This window comes from Armigeres subalbatus, chromosome 2, assembly GCF_024139115.2.
Source record: "Armigeres subalbatus isolate Guangzhou_Male chromosome 2, GZ_Asu_2, whole genome shotgun sequence".
NCBI classification, from domain to species: Eukaryota; Metazoa; Arthropoda; class Insecta; order Diptera; family Culicidae; genus Armigeres; species Armigeres subalbatus.
In genome coordinates this window covers 283,360,732-283,384,688 of record NC_085140.1, presented here as the reverse complement: position 1 = coordinate 283,384,688, position 23,957 = coordinate 283,360,732, and the positions used below count along the sequence as shown (strand labels likewise).

General features: G+C 42.9%; 1 protein-coding gene across 2 annotated transcripts in view; it reads right to left on the bottom strand.

Moving 5' to 3' along the window:
• LOC134212331 (myosin-I heavy chain) overlaps nt 1–23,957 on the bottom strand; it is a 376,227-nt gene that overhangs the window by 164,858 nt on the left and 187,412 nt on the right. For both annotated transcript variants that reach the window (XM_062690082.1, XM_062690083.1), the window contains 3 exons: nt 10,044–10,143; nt 8,944–9,981; nt 8,424–8,650 (listed from right to left, as the gene is read on the bottom strand). In XM_062690082.1, the coding sequence (XP_062546066.1) occupies nt 8,424–8,650; nt 8,944–9,743 (1,027 nt within the window). In that variant the 5' untranslated portion in view covers nt 9,744–9,981; nt 10,044–10,143. The remainder of the gene's footprint in view (nt 1–8,423; nt 8,651–8,943; nt 9,982–10,043; nt 10,144–23,957) is intronic.

Genomic DNA, 23,957 nt, shown 5'->3' with positions numbered 1-23,957 from the left:
CCAAAGGTGACGGCAGCACTACGAAGAGCACCTGAATGGCGATATGGCAGACAACGGTGGCGGTATGGTAATGAACCTAGGAGCACGCGCGCAAGACATGCGACTTCCGGCTCCGAATCTCCAGGAAATCCAGGAGGAGATCGGCCGGCTGAAAAACAACAAAGCCCCTGGAGTTGACCAACTACCAGGAGAGCTGTTTAAACACGGTGGTGAAGCACTGGCTAGAGCGCTGCACTGGGTGATTACCAAGGTTTGGGAGGATGAGGTTCTGCCGCAGGAGTGGATGGAAGGTGTCGTGTGTCCCATCTACAAAAAGGGCGATAAGCTGGATTGTAGCAACTACCGCGCAATCACATTGCTGAACGCCGCCTACAAGGTACTCTCCCAAATTTTATGCCGTCGACTAACACCAATTGCAAGGGAGTTCGTGGGGCAGTACCAGGCGGGATTTATGGGTGAACGCTCTACCACAGACCAGGTGTTCGCCATACGTCAGGTATTGCAGAAATGCCGCGAATACAACGTGCCCACACATCATCTATTTATCGACTTCAAAGCCGCATATGATACAATCGATCGGGACCAGCTATGGCAGCTAATGCACGAAAACGGATTTCCGGATAAACTGATACGGTTGATCAAGGCGACGATGGATCGGGTGATGTGCGTAGTTCGAGTTTCAGGGGCATTCTCGAGTCCCTTCGAAACGCGTAGAGGGTTACGGCAAGGTGATGGTCTTTCGTGTCTGCTATTCAACATCGATTTGGAGGGAGTAATACGAAGGGCAGGGATTGACACGAGTGGTACGATTTTCACGAAGTCCGTCCAGTTATTTGGTTTCGCCGACGACATTGATATCATGGCACGTAACTTTGAGAGGATGGAGGAAGCCTACATCAGACTGAAAAGCGAAGCTAAACGGATTGGACTAGTCATCAATACGTCGAAGACGAAGTACATGATAGGAAGAGGCTCAAGAGAGGTCAATGTGAGCCACCCACCACGAGTTTCTATCGGTGGTGACGAAATCGAGGTGGTTGAATAATTCGTGCACTTGGGCTCACTGGTGACCGCCGATAACGATACCAGCAGAGAAATTCGGAGACGCATAGTGGCTGGAAATCGTACGTACTTTGGACTCCGTAAGACGCTCCGATCGAATAGAGTTCGCCGCCGTACCAAACTGACTATCTACAAAACGCTTATTAGACCGGTAGTTTTCTACGGACACGAGACCTGGACGATGCTCGTGGAGGACCAACGTGCACTGGGAGTTTTCGAAAGGAAAGTGTTGCGTACCATCTATGGTGGGGTGCAGATGGCGGACGGTACGTGGAGGAGGCGAATGAACCACGAGTTGCATCAGCTGTTGGGAGAACCATCCATCGTTCACACCGCGAAAATCGGAAGACTGCGGTGGGCCGGGCACGTAGCTAGAATGTCGGACAGTAATCCGGTGAAAATGGTTCTCGACAACGATCCGACGGGAACAAGAAGGCGAGGTGCACAGCGGGCAAGGTGGATCGATCAGGTGAAGGACGACTTGCGGACCCTCCGCAGACTGCGTGGTTGGCGAAGTGCAGCCATGGACCGAGCTGAATGGAGAAGTCTTTTATGTGCAGCACAGGCCACTTCATCCTTAGTCTGATGATAAATAAATAATATTGCGCCAGACTTTGGTCCATCGTATGTTAGGGTGTGCCGTATGGACTTTTGGTTCTTCCGTCGGCTCTATGAGATGTCGATGTATAGCTTCGGCCGACGGGTTAATCATTATCTGTGCGGGGATTTGATTATGAAGCTGTCTTATTGTCTTCACATCGGGTAGGTCCGCATGGCAGCGGGCGAGGATACCGTTGGTTGGTACCATGAGGGTACTATAGTAAGGCATACAGTTCGCCTCCTGCATGTGACGGTTAAGCAGGAGGGATTTACATTTGAGTGTAAAGAGTTTTAGACCTAGGCCACCCTTGTTTTTTGGCCGTGCCAGTTGTAGCATTGGAATGCGTGCGGGAATACCGCGCCAAAGGAAATTACCCATTGCTTTCGTTAGTTTGGCTGTGTGGATGGACGACGGTGGGAGAATTGACGATAGGTACTATACCTTTGAGCTGGCGAAAACGTTCAGAAGAGTGACTTTCTGGTGCAATGAGAGTGAGCGTCCGGCGTGTAACCATGTGATGTGAAAGCAATTGTTGACCATTGCATTCCAATTAAATCTTACTATCAGGCGGATGCTGTTTGCAAATACAACGCCCAAAATCTTCACTGTGCTCGTTGTTTGGAGCCACGGCACGATTAGTGTGTTGGGGCCGTTCGTGTCGCCGATATCTATTGAGAGGGTTTTTTGCAGGTTTAGTTTTGCCCCAGATGCGAATTCAAACCGAGAGAAAAAGGATTTCGATTCGATGATGGCCTGAACGGTGCTTGATATGATGGTGATGTCATCTGCATTTCGCGACGACCAGTTTGTTTCCTTGGATCTGTTCAAGTTTGCTGATGAGGGGGCGGAGGTAGAAAGCGAAGAGCAAACTGGTCATCGATCGCCTTGGCGAACCGAAAGTTCTATTCTAAAAGCAGCCGAGAGATGACCGTTGATTAGGAGACGTGATGATGAGAGGTTGGCTATTCGAGCAAGTAGGTTAACGAAGTCTCGATTGACACCGAGTGAAACCGGTTTGGTGGAGGAACGAGAGACGGACCCGATCGAACGCGTGATCGAAATCGAAGCTTATTAATTTCGCTCTCTGTTTTTATTGGATTCGACACGCTAGGCGATCTTTGAGAAATAATATGGCTTCGAAAATCCTGCGGGGTGGATTCGCACATTTTTTAGCGCTGCAGATGATGTTGTGCGTTTTGTTTACCTTTTCGGGACGGATTTTTAGGACGCGAGAGAAGATTTTATAGTCACTGTTCAACAGTTAAATCGGTCTGTAGGCACGAGCAGTATCGTTGCTATTCTTCTTCTTGACGAGGACAATTACGCCATCGACGAACTCTGTTGGAAAATGTTGAGAAAGCGCTTCGTTGAGGATTAGGTTGAGCTCTCGGTGTATGATGTCAAACGTGCGGCTGTAGAACTCGTTGGGGATTCCGTCGTTTCCGGGAGACTTTCGGCGGGCTGCATTTCGGATTGCTGAGAGAATTTCGGTTGTGGATATTTCTTCCGTACATAGAGCATTAGCTTCGTCGTTGTCTGGAATTACTCGATCCATTCCGAATGTGTTGTCTTCTGGAGGCTGTTGTTCTTCTTCTGTATAGAGTTGTTTAAAGTATTCGTAGAGATGTTGTTCTATCGCTTCGGATGTGTCGTAGGTTTCATCACGCTCTCCTCGTATGAGTGCGATGGTAGTCTTCTTCTTCCTCCTTTCTCCGAGTTGAAATGACGAAAGTGCTTCGCCAGCGACGAACGTTTCGTTAATTCGAAGGAAGGCGTTGGTGTGCTCTCGCTGCAGAGATAGCATTTTCCCCTTTATGCGGTTTATAGTTGAAAGTACAGTGGGATCGTTGTAGTAGTTGTCATACGCTTGTCTGAGCTCAGCGTACAGACGCTGGTGTTCGCATTTGAAGCTGTTGTTTACTATTTTCGACTTCCATTGAAAAAAGGATTTTATTTTGGGCTTTGCGAAATGTATCCACCACGTCATCCACGATGGGTAATTACGTCTCTGGCGTGTCCAAAATTGCCATCGAGCTTTGAATTCTTCCACATTGTCGTTTGTTAGGAGGTGCGGGCGGAGTGTCCAGAAGCCGCGACCGGGTTCTCTTCCTAGGTTTGGGAGGCATATACGAAGTGTCACGATTTTGTGGTCTGAAAAGCTACAAACGTGGATGTCTGTGGTTTGCAGTTCGTTTCGTAGGCTATCGCTTGTGTATATGCGGTCGAATCGAGAGGTTGAATTGTGCGTGATGTACGTCGGGCCGGCGACGCTTCGTCGGAGTTTTTCACATACATCTATTAGCCGTAGCTGTTGTACTAGTCGTTGAAGTGCTGGACTGTGGTTGTTGCCGGTTGCATCGCATTGACGTATTACGCTATTGAAGTCTCCGGCTAGTATTGGATTGGGTGTATCGTGGCGGAGGTAGTATGCGATGGTTTGGTCGAAGAGACGTTCTCTTTGGGCTCTGTTGTTTGATCCGCTGTGTGCGTAGCAACAACATAGAGTTGTGTTGTTGACTCTTATTGTTACTATGCGTCCATCCAGGCTTTTTTCGACGTACGAAAACTTGATGTGTTGTTTAACTGCGATCGCTGTCCCTCTCTCCTGGCATGATCTACATTGCACACTACATTGAAGCCAGGGATAGACAATTGTTCGTTTTCAATTTCTTGTAGAAAGACGATGTCAAGTTCGTGTGCACGTATGAACGTCCTAAGGGCGTTCAGTTTGGTCTCGCTTGTGATGTTGTTAATATTAATGGTAGCGATGTTGTAACTAGACATATCTGTATTTCTAATTTTCGTCGTTGGGTCGCATCTTCTTGCCTGGATGTCGGCTGCGTAAACGTCTGTTGTTTGATGATGTTGTAGAGCTGTCTGTATCGTGTTCATCGGCGCGTCGTTGTATGTTGTCGTTGGATGACTGTAGTTGCTTGGGCCTTAGTGGGGGGAAATCGGAGTCGGTGTGTGTCGTCGGGACGGTCAGCGAGGGGGGTGCTGGTGGTGCCATCAGATCGTTGGACGTTGATAGAGATGGAGCGGTAGTTGTTCTTTGTCGGTGGGACTGTTGATCGGCAGCGGGCTTCGTCTGCGTAGCGCGTGGTTTATCATTTACTTTTTCCATCACCTCTTTTGAGGCAGTGGCTTGTTTCACTACGTTGACATACGACCCCATGTCCGCTTGCATTTTTTGAAGTAACAACTTTTTGTTCTGGATGCACGTAATACCATTATGGACTAGCTCATTACAGTGCCTACAGGTCTGTAACTGCCCATTATAAGAGATGTACGTGGTCTCTGAATCTATTGTGATTGTAGTGGGGATGTTTTTTTTGACGACCATGCGAACCACGCGCACTCCGGTCGAAATGGTACCAAAGTGGTATTTGGAGTCCCAGAAAAGTTCTCGGATCGATATGATGTCTCCGTACTTCTTCATGAAGTCGATAATGGATTTGTCTTGGACATCTTCTGACAGGTCAAGTATTTTCACGTCAGTGCCTCCGTCTTCCATCCATAGACGCAAGGGATACATTTTTTTGTCTACTTCCATCTCATGCTGACCATCGTGCTCGCGAACGATGCGTTCGGCCACTGCGAGGCTGCTTGCTTTCACGAATGCACAACTAAATATGCAGTATCACTTCGTCGCGTTTCATACCGAGAACTTGACTGACGAAATAGTGTAGTTCCTCGTAGGACGGTTTTCTTGGTACTTTCGCATAGTCTATGCGGAAAATATTTTCGCGTCGTTGCATTGCGAACACGTAAGCGTCTCACCGAGGAGACGTCCGCAAATATCGCGATGGGATATTCGTAAACTGAACGACCGAATAAATGCAAAATTTAAAAGTGGACGGCTCCCGTAGACGAGCGTAACGAAAAAAAGAACGTGCGCTTGGCTCGGAAGCTCGGCGATAACTGTAATTCCTAAAGCCAGAAAACTCGGCAACAGATACCACAATTGGCGGAATCCTTTGCTTTTTCGCATGGATCGAATTACCTAGGCTAGAGGTACATTCGATTTGCTCAATTTCGTCATTGATCAAATCGAACTGATTGCTCAGTTCGATAGGAGAAGAATTATTTCCAATGTTAGAGTTAGAAGGAACATCTGAAGTCTCCAGCTTCCTTATATTTTTTTCCGCGCTTGGGTAGGACGGTCTTGAAACCTTGTTGTTCCTCTTGTTTTTATTAATGCTCATTGCTGAGCGTAGAGAAGTGACCTTCTAAGAGTTTTTTTTCTCAGAACGGTGTCCCTGCAGGATTACCACCGCTTGTCGGAATTTTACTTCCGCAAACGGGTCCAAAGTAAAACGAAGGCACGGGTCCTCGCAAAGATCGTAACGGGATCAATGGGTACAAATAGCGCTGAGGAGCACTGTTGAAATTAAAGTAGCTTCGGGTAGTATTAAAAACTTCCTTTCGCAAAGAGAAAATAGAACCGCACACCACGAAAGCACGATGCGGTCTGTGTATCGATGAATATTTTAGCAAATCCTCGTTCACTCTTGATTAATATCACTAACTTGCGAATGTATTTGGTTTCTAGATTTCCTGGGTCCTTTCTGTTAATCTTATAATATACAAAATTCACATGTGGTGCCATAGAACCTCTACAACACACCACAGCTGAAAAGCTACTTGCACTGTCACTAGCAGGTACGAAGAAATAAGGAGAGACTTTCGTTCCAACAAGTCATAACCTCCCAGGTCCTAGATCACTCATGTCTCGTCCCTTTTGTGAACGACAAGCGAGCTGTTTTCGAAGGTGTTGTACTTTTTATAACGATGCGAATCCCGGTTAAGGTTCAGCATTCATTTTTTCTAGAGCCATCATTTCACTATTAAGGAAAATATCATTCGACGGGTACTTAATTTTTTCAATTTTTTTCCTCTTCTAAGCGTTTAGCACGATGTATTCTACAAACACTGGATTTTGATCAAACCTGAGTTTTGGGCCCTAAAATAGTTGAATAATGATATTTTGCTAGAAAAAGTGACTTGAGCTCAAAAATAGTGACCCGTTACCAGGCCTGCGAGGGACTTAAACCTTTTGTCTGTGGTCAATATGACCCCGGCCACTTTGAAAGGCTGCAATTTTTTAGTTTTCAACCGATTCTCCTAATTTTTGGTAGTTTGGTAAAACTCGCCGAGATCTGTCCCCCAGTTGCGAATTCGCTTCAAATATCTTGAAAATAAGCACTACAGTGTACTTTTTTCAAAAAACTTACGTTGTCTGTGCTCTGGGGTCATATTTCTTCTTCTTCTAATTGGCATTACATCCCCACACGTCTTACCGCACGGCTAAGGAGGGCTCTGGGGTCATATTGACCCCAAATTGAAATCGTTAAAACTTTTTTATTGTTTGGTCAATTTGGGATAGGTGGTGGATAACTTGCAGGGAGGGGTTTTTGTAAAAAAAGGTACAAAAACAGTGATTTTTATGTTTATTTATATTTAATTTTTTACTTTTATTTATGTTTATTTTTTATTTATTTATATTTATGTAAAACCTACCCATTTTGAACTGAACCTTTTCAAAAAGGTTATGCAGGAAGGCGTGTGCTTTGATATGAGGCACTGGTTAGTTTATTACTTGGCCGTTTGATGGTGGTATATATCAAATACTAGTCGACCCGGCAGACGTTGTCCTGCATAGCAGGCGAAAATGAGCGTTGTGAACTGCCCATGCGAAATTTCCATACGAATCTTAATTTTAGTTTTGAGCGTTGTGAACTGCCCATGCGAAATTTCCATTCGAATCTTAATTTTAGTTTTTTACGATTTACTCAACATAAGTCGTGATTTTCGTAAGAAGAAATATCATATAAACCCGTCGAAAATTTATCAAATTATTAAGACTACTTAAGATATTCCGATATATAGAAGTTTCCACATTGTAAATATTCTTACTTATCGCACAAATTTGAAATTTGTAAAGATGACGTTTTTAAGGTGATTATAGAATGAAGCCCGTGGTGAATTCAAATTCACCACACGTTTATCTACATACATTTCCAAAAGCCCAAATCTAGCGTAATAGTTTTTGTACAAAGCTGAAACTCAAATTATGATTGTTCAGCATAACTAAGCAAACGCTCTACCATTATTTCAGCCCCATACGCGTTATGGTTCTTTCATCTCGCGCTTTTGAATAAATGACTTATTGTTAACTAAATAGGCTAACCATATACGTTGACTAAAATTTCATCATTTATTTTAAAAATAAATTCACGCTGCCGTCAAATGCAAATTGCAAGAAGTCACCATGCCTCCGGCAAATCGAAACAATCTATCAGGCCTAAAATGTGCTCCATTGTATGGCTTTTTCTTATTTATTCTGCATATTTTCATATTTTATAATCGCTTTTTATCAAGTTTTTTTTTTCTAAAAGAAAAAAACATATTTTGTGGTATTCAATTCATGATAGTATCGTGTAAATCAATTTTGATTTGAAACAACAAAAAATTTAATAAATTTTGCCATTTTTTTTTTATTGCAAAAATATCATTCTTAGAACGTTTTAATAGGATGAATTTGATTTTCCCAGGTTTATCACGACGCAGAAACTACGTGTTAATAGTTAAGCTAAGCTTGATAACTTTATTTTTTCAACTACTATCTGCCCTACTCATATCCCAGTTGAAGAAATCGAAAACACGACCCAAATCACGGTATCATTCATATCCATTAAACCAAATCTGCTCTGAATTGCCACCGCCACCGACCGTTCATCGTTGCTGCCCTGCCACTTACCTGTGTTTGACGTAGCAATAAATCGTCTCCGCTTGCCGGCACGATTCGGTACGCTGTAGAGCGCATTGATGGCCGCGCTGGATTTGGTAGCAGAGGTCCCAAGATTCGCATGGGCAGACGGCGGCCGCTGCATCGGTGGAGACACACTTTTTGGCTTACGAATGGTACTTTCGACGGGCGTCCGCGGCCCTGACAGCGGAAACGAAGGAGGTGCCGAAACGGAGGCACTAAAAGCGACAGGCAAGCGATTAATTAGATCTTTAGCACAACCGCATTGAGTAGTAGGGTGTGTTGATAAAAATGTGTTAAAATTTTATAAGTCTTATATGTCAAAAAAGTTTCCATTTAGAACAAGTATATGGACCAAAGTGTGGTATAGTATCCCTCACAAATTCATGAGAAAAGGTTATCAAATGGAATAGTAAAAAAATTGACTTCAGTACTTGTATACTTGAGATATTCCATTAATTAATTATGAAACATTTTATCAACACACCCTTTACCACAGAAGGACACTTACTTGACAACTGTTTTGTACTTGCAGAAGAAGTCCGGTCGGATACGGTTTCGCATCAGAAACAACTCACAGGCACGCAGGATATCGATGTTGGTTCTGATGTTCAAATCGTTCCTCTTGTTCAAACTGAACGGACCCAGCGATTCACCTTGAAACTCCGGAATGTTGTTGAAGAAATCCGACGTCCTGTCGTAATCGTTTTCCAGTTCATCCCTGCCCCGCCGGACGTCATCAAGTGCAGAGTCCTCTAATGGGCCCCCGTTATCATCCTCGCTGCCAACGTCCGTCTGGATATCGCTGCTCAAACTACTCAAGCTACTGCTGTCGTTCGGCCGTCGTCGTCTCGTTGAGCGTTGATGCCTTCGTCCTGTACTTTTCCTCCCACCAACTCTACTCTTCCCCGTACCTGACCCGTCGAGGCTTGTTACCACATTCGACGATACAATTTCGCCATTGTCATTCTTGCCTTTCAATTGTTCTCTGGTGCTCCAAATAGCACTGTCGGTGTCTTCCTTCCCCCCTGGGCTCTTTCCACTGCACCGGCTCGATCCGGGCCCACTCACACCGAGTCCGCTGGGCACGCTGCTGCTACCGCTCCGACTGGCCTGACAAAATTTCATCTCATTATTCGTCAGCACCACGAACCCGTCCGCGTTGTCACTGTCGAAAATGTTGCGGTGCAGCCGCTTGACATCGATTTCTTTCAGATCGATGATTCGGTTGAATTCATCATATGATCGCCGTAAGAAGTCGCCCGGACGGTTGTTGTTGGCCTGTTCGTACGTTTGATCTGGCAGCAACATGTCACCATCGCAGAGCCTCTCATCGGGTCGAAACTGGTTTCCCGGTTGGTTGGAGCCGCGGTGGTGTTTCCTCGGCGCACCGCGGCGGGTGTGGTGGAATCACACGAGCGCGCCCTGACAGGGGACAGATGAGGACGATTTATTCAATTTTCGAGGGAAAATATCGCAATGGAATTCTGGGCCGTTGGTTTTGCTTCTACTCGCGATTTGTCTCCGGTTCATTTGCTACCGCATGCGCCTGGAAGAGAGCAAGTTTTTTTTATGTCTGGTATTGTGTAACTTCAATTTCAGTTGGCTTACATTTCCACAAGTATGCAGTACTGTTGATGATTGCCCGTATTTTCACGGTTGTGATTTGATTCCAGTACGAACAAGTAGTGATATAAGTGACGAATTAAATCTGTAATTGAAATGAAGAAAAGTTAAAATGTTATTCATCATATAAGAAGATTTAAAGAAAATTAATTGATGAATAGAGACCGCTTCTAGAATAAGAATCATTTTCTTCTTATTCCTCTTCTTGAATATTGTTGCTTCCCACAAACATGGCATTGCTGCCGTTTCGTATATCATATAACCTATAGGGAAGTCAAAAATCCACCCGAATCTATTTCAATTGGTAAATTCATTTTGGAGCTTCTAGTGCAATTAGAATTGAATTATACTAACACATTAAGCATGCCCACACTGACTACAACATTTTTTGATAAACATTCGAATAAGAACTGACGAGCTCGGTGGTCTAGTGGCTACCGCTTCTGCCTTATAAGCAGGAGGTCGTGGGTTCAATTCCAGGCTCGTCCCTTTCCTACTTTGTATTTTCTATCTTAGTTCTTTCTGTGTTTCACGTTCTACCAGAACAATTCCTACTGTTAAACCTTCAACACTAACAATCCAAAAACCTCCCGTGGCACCTATGAGAGATCGTAGAGTTCTCTGCATCTTTCTTAAGTAGGTGTCCAACTAACCATCCTTTCCCTTCCTCAGCATTCGCAAGGACGTGGCCAGGACAGATCTCGACTATTGGAGAGTGCATTGCTTCCATCTAAGAGATACACGCTTAAAATCAATAACACAGAGATGTGTTTGCATCACACAAAACGGACCTAATGTGGAACATCCCCTAGATGAGCGACAGTTACACAGGCACAAAAAAGCCTCGTACGGTCGTGATAACGGTCCTTTTCAACATGTAAACGTTTGTACAGATTCCTTGTTTCATGAGGAACCAAATACTGTTGAAAATATTGAAATCCTAGCTTCAATAAAACCACACGAGCTATTTTTGTGGCTGTGTAACTATCGCTCATCTAGGGGATGTTCCGCATTAGGTCCGTTTTGTGTGATGCAAACACATCTCTGTGTTATTGATTTTAAGCGTGTAGCGATTAGTCCCAAATCAATATCTGTGGTACCGGATGAAAGTGTTGCTACTCTCATACAATAGTCTTGGCTTGTACCACCTACGAAATTGTGCGAAATGCTCAATGCTAATGCTAATGCTAATGCTAACATTCGAATAAGAACTCTATATCGTTATGCATGTACTTTTCTAAAAATATACTTATAGACTTCAGTTTAATCGGTGTACTCATGCTTTCCCAGTCCTCTGACTATAATTTTAGCATGAAGCAACGTTATCATTGGAGGTATGGAAACACTGCTAAATGGGGTAGCAATAATTTATCCATCATTTGTTAACATGGCACATACAGGGCAAACAATCGTGTAACATCCATGACGCTGCAAGATCTACACTGGAACGCGTGCGCCATCTCTTCCATCCATCTCCCAGATCGTATTCCAAGATTTTAGTCATCTTGCATGTATGAACCAACCAAACGTGCATCCAGCATGACGGCCAGCCATACATCGCACTATGGAAGAACTCCGCAAAAGCATGCGGACAAGACTGAAAATGTATTATATGAAAACAATCTTGAACTCAAATATGGCTGGGAGAGTGGACTTAGTGACTATAGGAGCTAGTGGAGTTCTTTGGCGCCACTCGTGGGAGTTCAAAAAGTAAAAACACTTTCTGAGAATCGTGGGAGATTGCGATAAGATGGACTGACTCTCTCACAAGGGATAGTTTACCAGGATCGCCTCAAACGCCACATAACAATCAGTAGAAACCAAGAAGTCAGCTACAAGGTTCTCACACAAGAAGGGCTTTCGGTAGTCATTTGGAGGCTGTAACTATTTTTTTCTTGCTAGATTTAGACATTTACTTGGAAAGCCGCATTATTGAAAATAAATCGGATCTTTTCAGGACCACCACCTCATACGAGATATTGATTTAAGAAGAATTTGCCATAAAGTATGGTTACTGCAGAAATTCATATCGCAACGTTGGTGTCGGTAGCAGTTCCAGTCGCGACCATTGGGTTTAAATATACTGTTTTACCTAGTTTACGTTCAGCCGTGTCTTATACACAACCTTCGTGACTTGGTACGAGTCGAGTCAAGTACAAGACACTGAAGACGACCTCACAGTTGAGGTCGGAATACGTATCTGCAAAGATAACAAAACGTAGTGGAATTAAATAGATACAGCAACAGTTCGCTAACTGGGCGCTTTTTAACTGGACTGTTTTTTAACTGGGCGTTCGCTAACTGGGCCAAAGCCCAGTTAAAAAGCAGTTATCCGTTAAAAAACAACAACAAAGACTCAGTAACGAGGGGACTCTGAATGGTATATTCTTTAAGCTTCATGTAAAACACGATCACAACAATGCATCGCGAATTTCCTCGTCAGCCCAGTTGAAAAGCGGTGTTCGATAACTGGGCCGGTGTTTTAGCCCAGTTAGCGAACAGTTGCTGTAGTACTAAACTCGTCTTAAACGGTTGACTTTGAAGAAAATTATTCTCTGGTCAACTTTCTTCTGTATAAAGAACCAATTTCATTTCCAATCACTAACAGAAATGGAACCAAAGTAGGACTTTTGCAAAAAAAAAACACTTTTCGTCGACGACAAGTCTTCATAGTTTTCCGCTGAAACGCAGAGACGCCATCTATCAAACATTTATTGCAGCGTTTACCGTTTTGCTTTATATTCCGAACACTCATAGTTAAAATATTTCTATAGCACAATAGTCAACTTCTGAACACTTTGATAATAATTCCGAACACCACCTTAATACGGATAGGTCATATATGACCCAAGACGAAAATCAGCTGTCAAAAATCAGTTTTAGGAGATGGAGCCTTGCTTTCTTTAGCAAAAATGTTCAAAATTAACTGCTTCATCCCGGAAAAATATTGCACAGGTCAGGTTACGGGTACTACGATGGTCTAGAGGATCCAAACTATCCTTGAGTTGTAATTTTAATGTTCTTAGGAATCAACGCCATACTTTACCATATTCTAGTTAAATGATTTAAATTGAAATGCTTAATGATAAAATTCTGCGCCTGCCCAGCATTTTAACATCTTTTTCAATATCTACGATACTCCAAACCGTCCTTGAATTCAAATCTTAATATTCAAATCGATCAACAACAAGATCTACGGTGTCCTCACTCACGACTTGATCGGGCGACCAGAGTGCCCAGAAGAAATAGTTCCGGTTTGCTTGGGACGCCGCGATGGGCCGCAATGTCCAGCTGCGATTGTCCTGCTGAGGCTTCAAGTGACGGCCGAAACGTACGGCTGCGGCTTGATCGGACGGTCGACCTGCACTTCTGTGGCTGGGTTCGTCGGTGGCCGGAGCTAACTCTTCCGTCTACAATCGGCTACCGCATGTTCATGCTGTCCTTTGTCGCTTGAGATATTTGACACGTCTTGCTTTTTCTAAGAACTATCAACAACTGCCTTCGATTCTCCGCTCCGAACTCTCTCATCCCTAGTTTATCTTTTTCGTCTATTTTTCCTGATTTTCGCCCGGATGTGGTCTCTTGATGTTATTATTCATTGTGTATTTAGACCAAAACTGTTTGTATGACGCTGATGAACTGGCACAGCAAGGCCCACTTCCGACGAGATTCACACGGAAAAATAAAATAATAGAGGGGTCATGCAGCACCGCACTGTGTTATCTGTCACAAAATCGAGCTTGTTTAGATGCTGACAACGTCGCTGGCACCAAATTGAAGTTCGGAAGACAATTTCCAAACTTCCCAACGCTCTTCCGACAATATGTTGGTAGCAAATTCAAATTTTGTTTGTTTTGCCTGCATACCCGATTCAACCAGCTGTTGGATTTCGTACATTTGCTTTTTAATTGCTTCCCTCCTAGGGAAACTGTTCTGATCTCCATTTCACAGATATGTTCATCTCATCGCGAAACAAAGAAATGCAACACCAATTACGTCGCTTCTTTTTGTCAACAGGCGTGCTAACTGCTGAAAAATAAATATAGCTTATTTGTTAAAAACGTAGATTGATAAACATTAAATGTGTTTTCAAAGCTCAAAAAATCCTAAAAAATTGAAAATTAAAAGATATATTGATTTTTTCATATCTTTATAATTGATTCTTTCAGCCCGAGGCTGACTCGTCTCCAAATCATTGATTAAGTCTTCGATTATTTGCAGGGTTTTTTGACGTAGAATTATGTCTTTCGGTAAGATAGAGGGGTCATTCCAAAGTTTCAAATTTGGGACCGTCACGAAAAGAGGTCAGGAAGTAAGAGTCAATAACTCAGCCGTTCTTCAACGGATTCTAGAGATTTTGGTATTCAGTTGACTCTCTAAGATTTCATACAACTATTGTACACAATTGATTCAATGGATTTAACTATTGATAATCCTATTTCGACAGATAGTGTTGAAATTTCACTTTTACAGTAAATTACCTACATTTCGGCTATATCCATCCGCAATGAACATGCAAAAAATAATTGAATTTTGCATCCAGTATCGAACTATACGTAACTCTACGTTCAATTTGTGGTCGTGTCTTTAATACAACCTTCTACTTTGTGACCTATCAATACCGAAGAATTTATTGTCTTACAACAGATTGTACGCCCATGACCAAGTCCAGATCTTTGTCAGTCAGTCAGGGAACAGTCGATGAACATTCTTTACTGATTTTATGTGGATCATTTTTACGCGTGTTAGATGACGTAAAATATTCTTAACATTTTCTCAATCTAACAAAACGTTAATGTCGAAAATTCCACTCAACCACTCAACGCGTTGACCGAGACCGGAATGAGACTAGGGAGTGAGTGCTAGTAATGGACCCCGTGCGTATAATGGACCCCCTGAACAAAAACCGAGAGTTTACGCTTGAATCTACAATTTCCTGCAAACTTCCATAGGATAAAGTATCTTCACTTATCAGGGTAGTAGTTCCATGCAATTGTTTTGAACTGGGAGCCTGAAATTTAGTTACATTAACTAATTTATGAATATAAACGCGCTAGAGGGTACATTACTAGCACAGAAGGGGGTCCATAATAGGCAACAGGAACATGTGGAAATGGAACATGTAAATCAAATGGGGGACCATTATACGTATGTAAACAAACTCGGTGTTGCGTATTATGGACCCGGGGGTGGCCATAATAGGCAACCTGGCTACATAATTTTAAAATACATATTTTAGTAGTAAAGAAGAATGTTTTACCATGTGTTATGTACGAAACGCGATGCTGATACCTGTTGCTTGTCATCTAGTGCTGCAGAATGGCAATTTGTCATGAGTCTTACTCTAGCGAAGCGATTGAAGTAAGTTTCCGTCGTTAAGGTGTCCATTACTAGCACTCACTCCCTATTCCGCATAAAGATACATACGAGAACTTCCTCGTTACGCTGGCTCATCTGTAAGTCTGCAGCCAAGAAGTTCTTGGATGACCTAAACGCCTACTAAGCGACAAGCCAGAGTAAACGCGAAGCGATGTGATGCGACTCACTTAAAAAAAAAGAACAATCATTATCAACAGGCTGCAAATCAAGGAAGGAGCGCCCAACAGAGTTCTTGTCCCCACAAGTTCCTATCTCACGCTTCCACTGGTCGTCCGATGACAAAAGACCGCCAGCTAATGGTTGTGTACTTAGCTGGTAGTGCAGCCTGGGCACTGTTGTCCTTCTGACATCAGTTAGAGTGAGAAGGTACGCCTCGAGCGTCTGTTCACCAGCAGGTGCGGCTCAAACAGCGTCTGCCTGGTACCCAGCGGCTGATTACAGAAATGCTGTATCGCGTCAGCTATACCTAAGGTGGCAGCCCCATCAGCGCGATGTAGGTAACATGACCCCGGGAAGGTAGCTTACTGAAGCCTCTCAAATACCACGAAAAATGGCGGTAGAAGTGAAAAAACGTTATTTTTGGCAACCTACCCATGGTTGCTGCAGCAACGAAATAAGGACTATGATTGGAAACTCGGTACCTGGAATATTAGGACCCTAAATGAACCTAGACGAGTGAGCCTTCTGGCATGTGAACTGCAGGAGGTTGGAGTGAACGTGGCCGCTATTCAAGAAGTCCGATGGTCTAGATCCGGAGAAAGTGAATTCCAAGCCGTGGACCAAATGACCAACACTGCATTCAAGTATAACAACTATTACAGCGACGGCGGAAAAGCAGATCATGGAGTTGGTTTCGTAGTGCTGGGCAAGCAGATGAAATGAATGCATGCGGTGGAAACCCATTAGCGAACGAATCTGTGTGTTTAGTATACGGGGCAAATTCTTCAATTACAGCCTGACCAACATCTATGCCCCGGCAAACGATAAATCCGACGACTTGATGGACACGTGCTATGAATGTCTTGATAAAGCCTATGGAGAATGCCCAAAGCATGACGAGAAAATTGTTATCGGAGACGCTAATGCTCAGGTCGGTAAAGAAGACTTTTTCCGACCTATATTCAGTAGGGAGAGCCTTCACTCCGCTACCAATGACAACGTCCTGCGGCTGGTAAATTTCGCTGCTGCCAGAGGGATTGCCATCAGTAGCACCTACTTTGCACGAAAGAACATCCGAAAGTACACCTGGAAACACCCAAATGGTGGAACTTGCAACCAGACAGACCATGTTCTGGTGGATGGGCGCCATTTCTCGGATGTTATCGATGTGCCGACATTCAGAGGTCCGAACATTGACTCTGATCACTAACTCGTTGTCAGTAAAATTCGATCACGGTTGTCAACTGTATCGAACGAAAGATCACAGCGAACGATGCATTAGTATTAGCATTAGCATTTAGCAGTTCGTACAAATTCGTAGGTGGTACAAGCCAAGACTATTGTATTCTAGTAGCATCACTTTCATCCGTTACCACAGATATTGATTTGGGACTAATCACTAACTCTTAGATGGAAGCAACGCACTCTCCAATAGTCGAGATCTGTCCTGGCCACGTTCTTGCGAATGCTGAGTAAGGGGAAGGATGGTTTGTTGGACACCTGCTTAAGAAAGATGCAGAGAACTCTACGACCTCTCATAGGTACCACGGGAGCTTTTGGGATTGCGTGGAAGGTTATAACAGTAGGAATCGTTTTGGTATAACGTGAAACACAGACAGAACTAAGATAGAAATACAAAGTAGGAAAGGGACGAGCCTGGAATTGAACCCACGACCTCCTGCTTATAAGGCAGAAGCGGTAGCCACTAGACCACCGAGCTCGTCTAGATCACAGCGAACGATGCGTTACAATATCCAGCGATTGTCGGCAGAAGGAGTTTCGGCTGAGTACCGCCGGAAGCTCGACGAACGGATAAGTGCAATCAACGTTAGCGACAACATCAACGATCTATGGGAGTCAATCCATGGAGTGGTGAGCAGAACAGCACGAGAAGTGGTAGGCATTGCACAGAGGCGACCCAGGACGGGTTGGTTCGATGTGGAGTGTCAGAGAGTGACAGACGACAGTTGCCAGAAGCCGGATATTGGTGTCGGGTACCCTATCAAATAGAGATCGGTACAAGGGAGCAAGAGCAGCCGAAAAACGAACCCACCACTGGAAGAAAAAAATAGTACGAAGAACTAGAAAGAAAGTTATTAGTGAGGAAAAAATGGAGCAGAACGATATGCGGAGGTTTTATGAGTCTGTCAATGGTGTGCGGAGAAAGACAGCGCCATCTCCCGTCATGTGCAACGACCAACAAGGGAATTTGATGACAGATAAAACCGAAGTGGCTGCCAGGTGGAAGCAACACTTCGAGACTTTGTTGAATAGTGGAAGTGACTGTGCATCGGTGAACAGAATAAATATTAGCGACGAATGACAAGCTGTGGAGTCACCTACACTATATCAGGTTAAAAAAGCTGTTAAAAAGCTGGAAAACAATAAGGCTGCGCGGAAGGACAAGCTCCCGGCTGAACTTCTCAAACATGGCAGTGAGCAGCTTTATGAAGTTCTGCACCATACTATGTCGAAAATATGGGAAGACGAGGAAATGCCTGTCAGCTCATTTGCCCTCTCTTTAAGAAAGGGCACAGACTGGAGTGCGCTTATTACCGAAGAATAACCATCCTTAATTCGGCGTACACAATTATGAGGCCCGTATTCTGTTCAACAGATTGAGACCGCTTGAAGAGTCCTTCGTCGGCGAATACCAAGCAGGTTTTCGTGAGGGCCAATCAACGACGGATCAAATGTTTACCCTGAGACAAATCCTTGATAAATTCCGGGATTCCAACTTGCAGACACATAATCTGTTTATTGATTTCAAGGCGGCGTACGATTAAGTGAAACGGAATGAATTGTGGCAAATTATGCTTGAACATGGTTTTCGGGCTAAACTGATACTGCTGATTCATATAACGTTGGACGGATCGAAATCAAGTGTAAGGGTTGCGGATGAAATATCGACGTCATTTGTTACCTTAGATGGATTAAAGCAGGGTGATGCACTCTCGAATCTACTGTTCAATATAACGCTCGAGGGAGTGATTAGGAGAGCTGGTGTGCAAAGAAGCAGTACCATTATCACAAGATCGCATATGCTCGTGGGATTTGCGGACGATATCGATATTATCGGGAATGATCACCGTGCCGTGGAAGAGGCTTTCGTGCCTTTTAAGAGGGAGACAGCGAGAATTGGACTCACGATCAATACCAGCAAAACGAAGTCCATCGTCGCTGGCAATCAACGTGGATTCATTAGTGGTGGTGGTAGTGAAATGGTGCTGGATGGTGAAAAATTTGTGGTAGAAGTGGTAGAAGAATTTGTGTATCTTGGAACATTAGTGACGTGCGATAATGATGTTACTCGCAAGGTGAAAAGGCGTATTGCAGCTACAAATAGGGCTTATTACGGACTTCGTAACCATCATAAGTCCCGTAGTCTGCAAAATCTAACTTACGCGTTTCAATTGTGCTTCGTGAACTGTCCGTGTAAATAATCAATTCCGTGGATCTATTGCAAGCAGAAAAACAGCACTTGAAGTTCTGATTCCACCGTGATTAAAAACTGATTATCGCCGCCATTCTCACAATCACATCACTCGCCTTCCACGAAGCAGTTGACGAACTATTTTTCGCTTTGCAACCATCGTCGGCTTTCATCAGCAGCTCCTACATCAATCATCCGGACAATTGAACGACACAACCTTCGTTTCAAATAATATCAGTGCTCTACATTAGAAATCTGTAATCATTCTGATGTGGTGTATGATATTCTGCATTTTATCTCCCACTGTTTGGACTAGACGCATTTATTAATGATGGACCATTGCGACAAACGTAATAAGGATTTTGCCCAGAAGATATCGTTGTATCATGCGATGGTTTCTGTGAGGATCGTCACCAGTTTCACGCAAATTATGTGGGATTGAACTATGATGAAGGATGCACTTGCTTGCACTCTAACATTTTTTGGATGTGTGACAGCTGTAGGCACATAACTGAACCGGCCGATTTCGCTTTAAACAGCCTTTAACGGTGGAAAGCAATGAATCAACAATGAAAGAGGAGGTAGTTCATTTGAGAATTCTTCGAGTAAAATTGTTTCGAATCACACAATGTTTAATCAGCCTTTATCTTCAACAAGAATGACGGATATCGATAATCCTCCTGAATTGATAAACGACCAGACTGTCCAACTTTTTATTTCAAACATTGCGAATGATGTAACAGAAGATAAAATTAGGCTCATGGTGTGCGAATCAATAGGAGCCGGACAAGTTACACACATTAAATGCCTAATGTCCCCTCGGAAAGATCTTTCTTCTCTCGATTATGTGTCTTGTCGTTGTCGACGCCCGTCATCGTGATTCGGCGCTGGATGCAGCTAGTTGGTCACTAGGTGTGCGATGTTGAGAATTCATACATTGCTCGAATCCCGTATGGAGACCTATCAACCGGATAATTCAACCCTCGTGATAATTTTATACGCTGATCTTCAATATCCATGTATTTTCATTGTCTATTTAATAGTTTCCATTTTTTGTGTTGAGTATCACTGTCACTTAATTGTGTATTCAGTACGAAATAAGTTAGATTTTAAGAAGTGTTCTGTGCGACCCAGTCGAAGGCGATTCATTTAATAAATCTGTTCAGCTGTTTTCGCCTCTAGGTTAAACTTTAGAATATAATCATAGAGTCTGTACAGCTTGTCTGAAGGCGGTGTAAATAAATAAATAAATAAATAAATAAAACAAAACCCGCGCTGTATACTACTCTGATTCTTTCGGAGGTTTTATACGGCCATGAGACATGGACGTTAAAGGAGGCTGATCGGAGAGCTTTCAGAGTGTTTGAGCGTAAGGTGCTGCGGACAATATTCGGCGGTAAACAGGAAAACGGTATCTGGCGGCGTCGCATGAACCACGAATTGTACCAGGTGTATAAAGGGCTGGATATTATGAGGCTTATGCAATACGCAGACTACGGTGGGCTGGTCACGTTGTTTGTATGCCAGAAGAAAGTCAAGTGAAGATAATATTTAGTAGAGAACCCGGAAGAGGCCGCAGGCTTCGTCGAAGGCCGCGTACACGATGGCTTTTTGCAGTTGAAGAGGACCTGAGGGCGCTCAATGTTCAGGGCAACTAGAAGCGATTGGCCCAGGATCGAGTCCAGTGCAGAAGGCGTAGGTTCACCGAAGAGCTGTAGCCCATCAAGTATCGAGTAAGTGTAGTCTTCCTTTCGATGAAATGTTATTCAATCAAACGTCATTCGTATGGGATTTTGAAAATCATGTTGCATAATTTCTGGTGATAAATTAATGGTAAATAATTATAATAAAATGATCAATAGTTTTGAATAATGTTTACACCCTAGTTTTACTTATTCGTTCACAAATTAAGTTGCAAATAATATTAGTTTTAGCATTGAGCAATTCGTACAAACTCGTAGGTTGTACAAGCCTGGACTATTGTATGAGAGTAGCATCACTTTTATCCGTTATCACAGATATTGATTTGGGACTAATCACTATCTCTTAGGTGGAAGCAATGCACTATCCAATAGTCGAAATCCGTCCTGGCCACGTCCTAGCGAATTCTGAGGTAGCGGAAGGATGGTTAGTTTTACACCTACCGCCATCGGGGGTGACAATAAATCTTGGGGGTGGTTCATCGATCTCACCAGCAGCCCGAAACTTAGATATCAAAATAGTTCAAAAAGGTCTCTTATATTTTAGTCTTCTTGACCTTAGATGCATTCAATCTATTCTAAAAGCATTCTAAGTACTTGAAACAGTGACCCATTCTCACCCCCATTTGACCCATTGTCACCCCCGACGACGGTACTTGAGAATGATGCAGGGAACTCTACGACATCTCATAGGTGCCACGGGAGGTTTTGGAATTGTTAATGTGGAAGGTTATAACAGTAGGAATCGTTTTGGTAAAAAAAAATCCGGAAATCTCACTTTTAAAAGGACGTGATAAATAAACGAAGGATTTCCTACTAAAATGCGAAACGTCAGATTGTATAATTTGTTAAGAAAACTGTATATATCCATTTCTTATTCCATTAAAAATAGGCTTCTTCAGCTGAACAACTAGCTTATTCAGCCAAAATTGTTAATTGGGACAATTCCGAGAAAACAACCAAATCTTTTTGAACAAATTGACACTAAATCTTTTGATTTCTTTTCTTCGATATAGATAAATAATATTAGGCAAAGCTCAACGCCCTGGGGCACTTCGGAAACGGCAAGCAGTGCTCCATAATTGCTCTTCAAATTACTTGTACAATGTAGGGGAACGGTTCGGCACTTCATTTCATGACTTCCATTTCTATCCAATCGAAAACAAAGGAATTTGATTTTTTTTTTGTTTTTGTGATTTTTTCAGCAGTGAGCACGTATGTTTTATGTATAGCTAAAAGAAGCAACAATATTGGTGCTGTATTTCTCTGTTTTGCGATGAGATGAATATATGTTCAGTGAGATGAAAAATGGAACAGTTCCCCTACATACGTAGTTTCTCAAACAAATGAAAAAATGTTCATATATTTCCAAACAAAATTTCTTTTCGTGTTTTTTTTTTGCTAGAATACGTATGTTTGGACCAGGATTCAGAATATTCAAAACATTATTTTGATCCAAAATGTCACATATGTAGTTTCCTGAACAAACCTGAATTGGACATTTTGAAGTTATTGCGGTTATACTGTGATGCACGTTGTGTGAACACAGTCTGGATTATCATGACTTTTCTAATCACCTTGTGCGATTGTTGAAGTGGGAGCCTTTCTCGATAGTCCCCTCTGAATTATTACTAGGCTAGCGTCAAGAATATTAGTTTTAGTGAGTCGGGTATACCCCAAGAAGCAATTTTCGTGCTATCTGGAACTGCTTAGTTCTTTTATTGGTTTAATTCATCAATTATCAATACACGTCGAACAGTTTTATCAAAGCACTTATACCGTCTTATACCCCGTTCAAACCATAAAAAAACTTCAAATATTAAATAAGTATTGAGCACTCTACGCTTTCCTTCCTAGTAATAATTCTTATGCTTTTGACATTTTGTCTCAGATTGAAATCAAGGACTAAATCCACCTTTATTTCTTTTGGAATTCTGGATAGAGATTTCAAAAGAAACTTGAATTTCACTGGTATCCAATCTACCAAAATACCATAGCAATTCTATACATGAACTTTTCTTTTAAATTTTGGACCACCTTACATCCCATAGTACATTCTCGATGTCGTCCCAAAACATGTTTCTCTATTTGTTGAACAAATCTAGCTCGTCGCACGAGGGGGGACGGTTCTGCTCATCATGTGAAACCGCCCATAAAGCCATCATCCCGCGGAGACTGCGCAACACAGTAGAAGTTGGTGGCTTTGCATCAATGAAGAAAGTTGGAATTGAAACAGGAACCGCAGCGTCGTCGCTATATAACCGTGGATGATGTATTTCTGCTGCCGGGTTGTTCTTCTCCTGCGTTGCGTGTATAAATTTTACGATCTGACAGATGCGATAAGCGAACAAGTTTCACTATCAAAAATGGTCTTTATAATATATCACCGCACGCGGGAATGGGTTTAACGAGAACCCTGGAGATCACGTATATGCACTTGGATGAAGCCAACTGCAAATTGCTGAGTCCCACTGCATGATGCAGTACCTCGTTGGCTTGCGTATTTGGATGTGAGAAGTAAACTCTCTGAGGCCGGAGCCGCCTTCACTGGGAGCTGCCAATGCCAAAATTAGCAAGTTTCATCTTATCTTAGTTGCGGCCGCGACTGAGCGCAGGTGGCTCGGTGATGTCGAAAGAGCACGCAAGGTCTTTTGAAGTTCGTAAAGCTTGAAAGCACAGTCATCGATCTGCCGTACCATTCCAATATATCTCCTGCGAACGGTAATTAGCATGTACTTATGATAGGAATCAAGGAAGCAACGGAGGAATTATACAATCATTTCAGGAATGTCGCCACCGGTGGTGTACCTATCGACAAGGAATGTGAAATTAATTTAACAAGAACTGGTGGATGCGTGAGTTCTATGAAACACGCAATTTAATGGAAGGGCTCCAATAAGGTGCGAACTGCGCGAGCTAGTTGCGGAATAGCTGCTAACGGAAATAATAAATTTCATGTTGAGCACTTGCAGTAACTTATCGGTGAATGGAAATTTAACTATTAAAAGACTTACGATGTACATATTTGGATTGGATTATTTGGGTTGATTAGTTGGGAAAATTTGCAAATTGGGTAAATAAGGCAAAAATTGTAATTACACTGGGGTCGCTTCGTACGCGGTTTGTGTTGTACTGTTTCTGCCATTGTCATTCTACCAAAACATTGAGTTGACCCATCGAAAAAAATCCACAAAAAACGTAAAAAAATTAGGTGTTACCTATTTACAA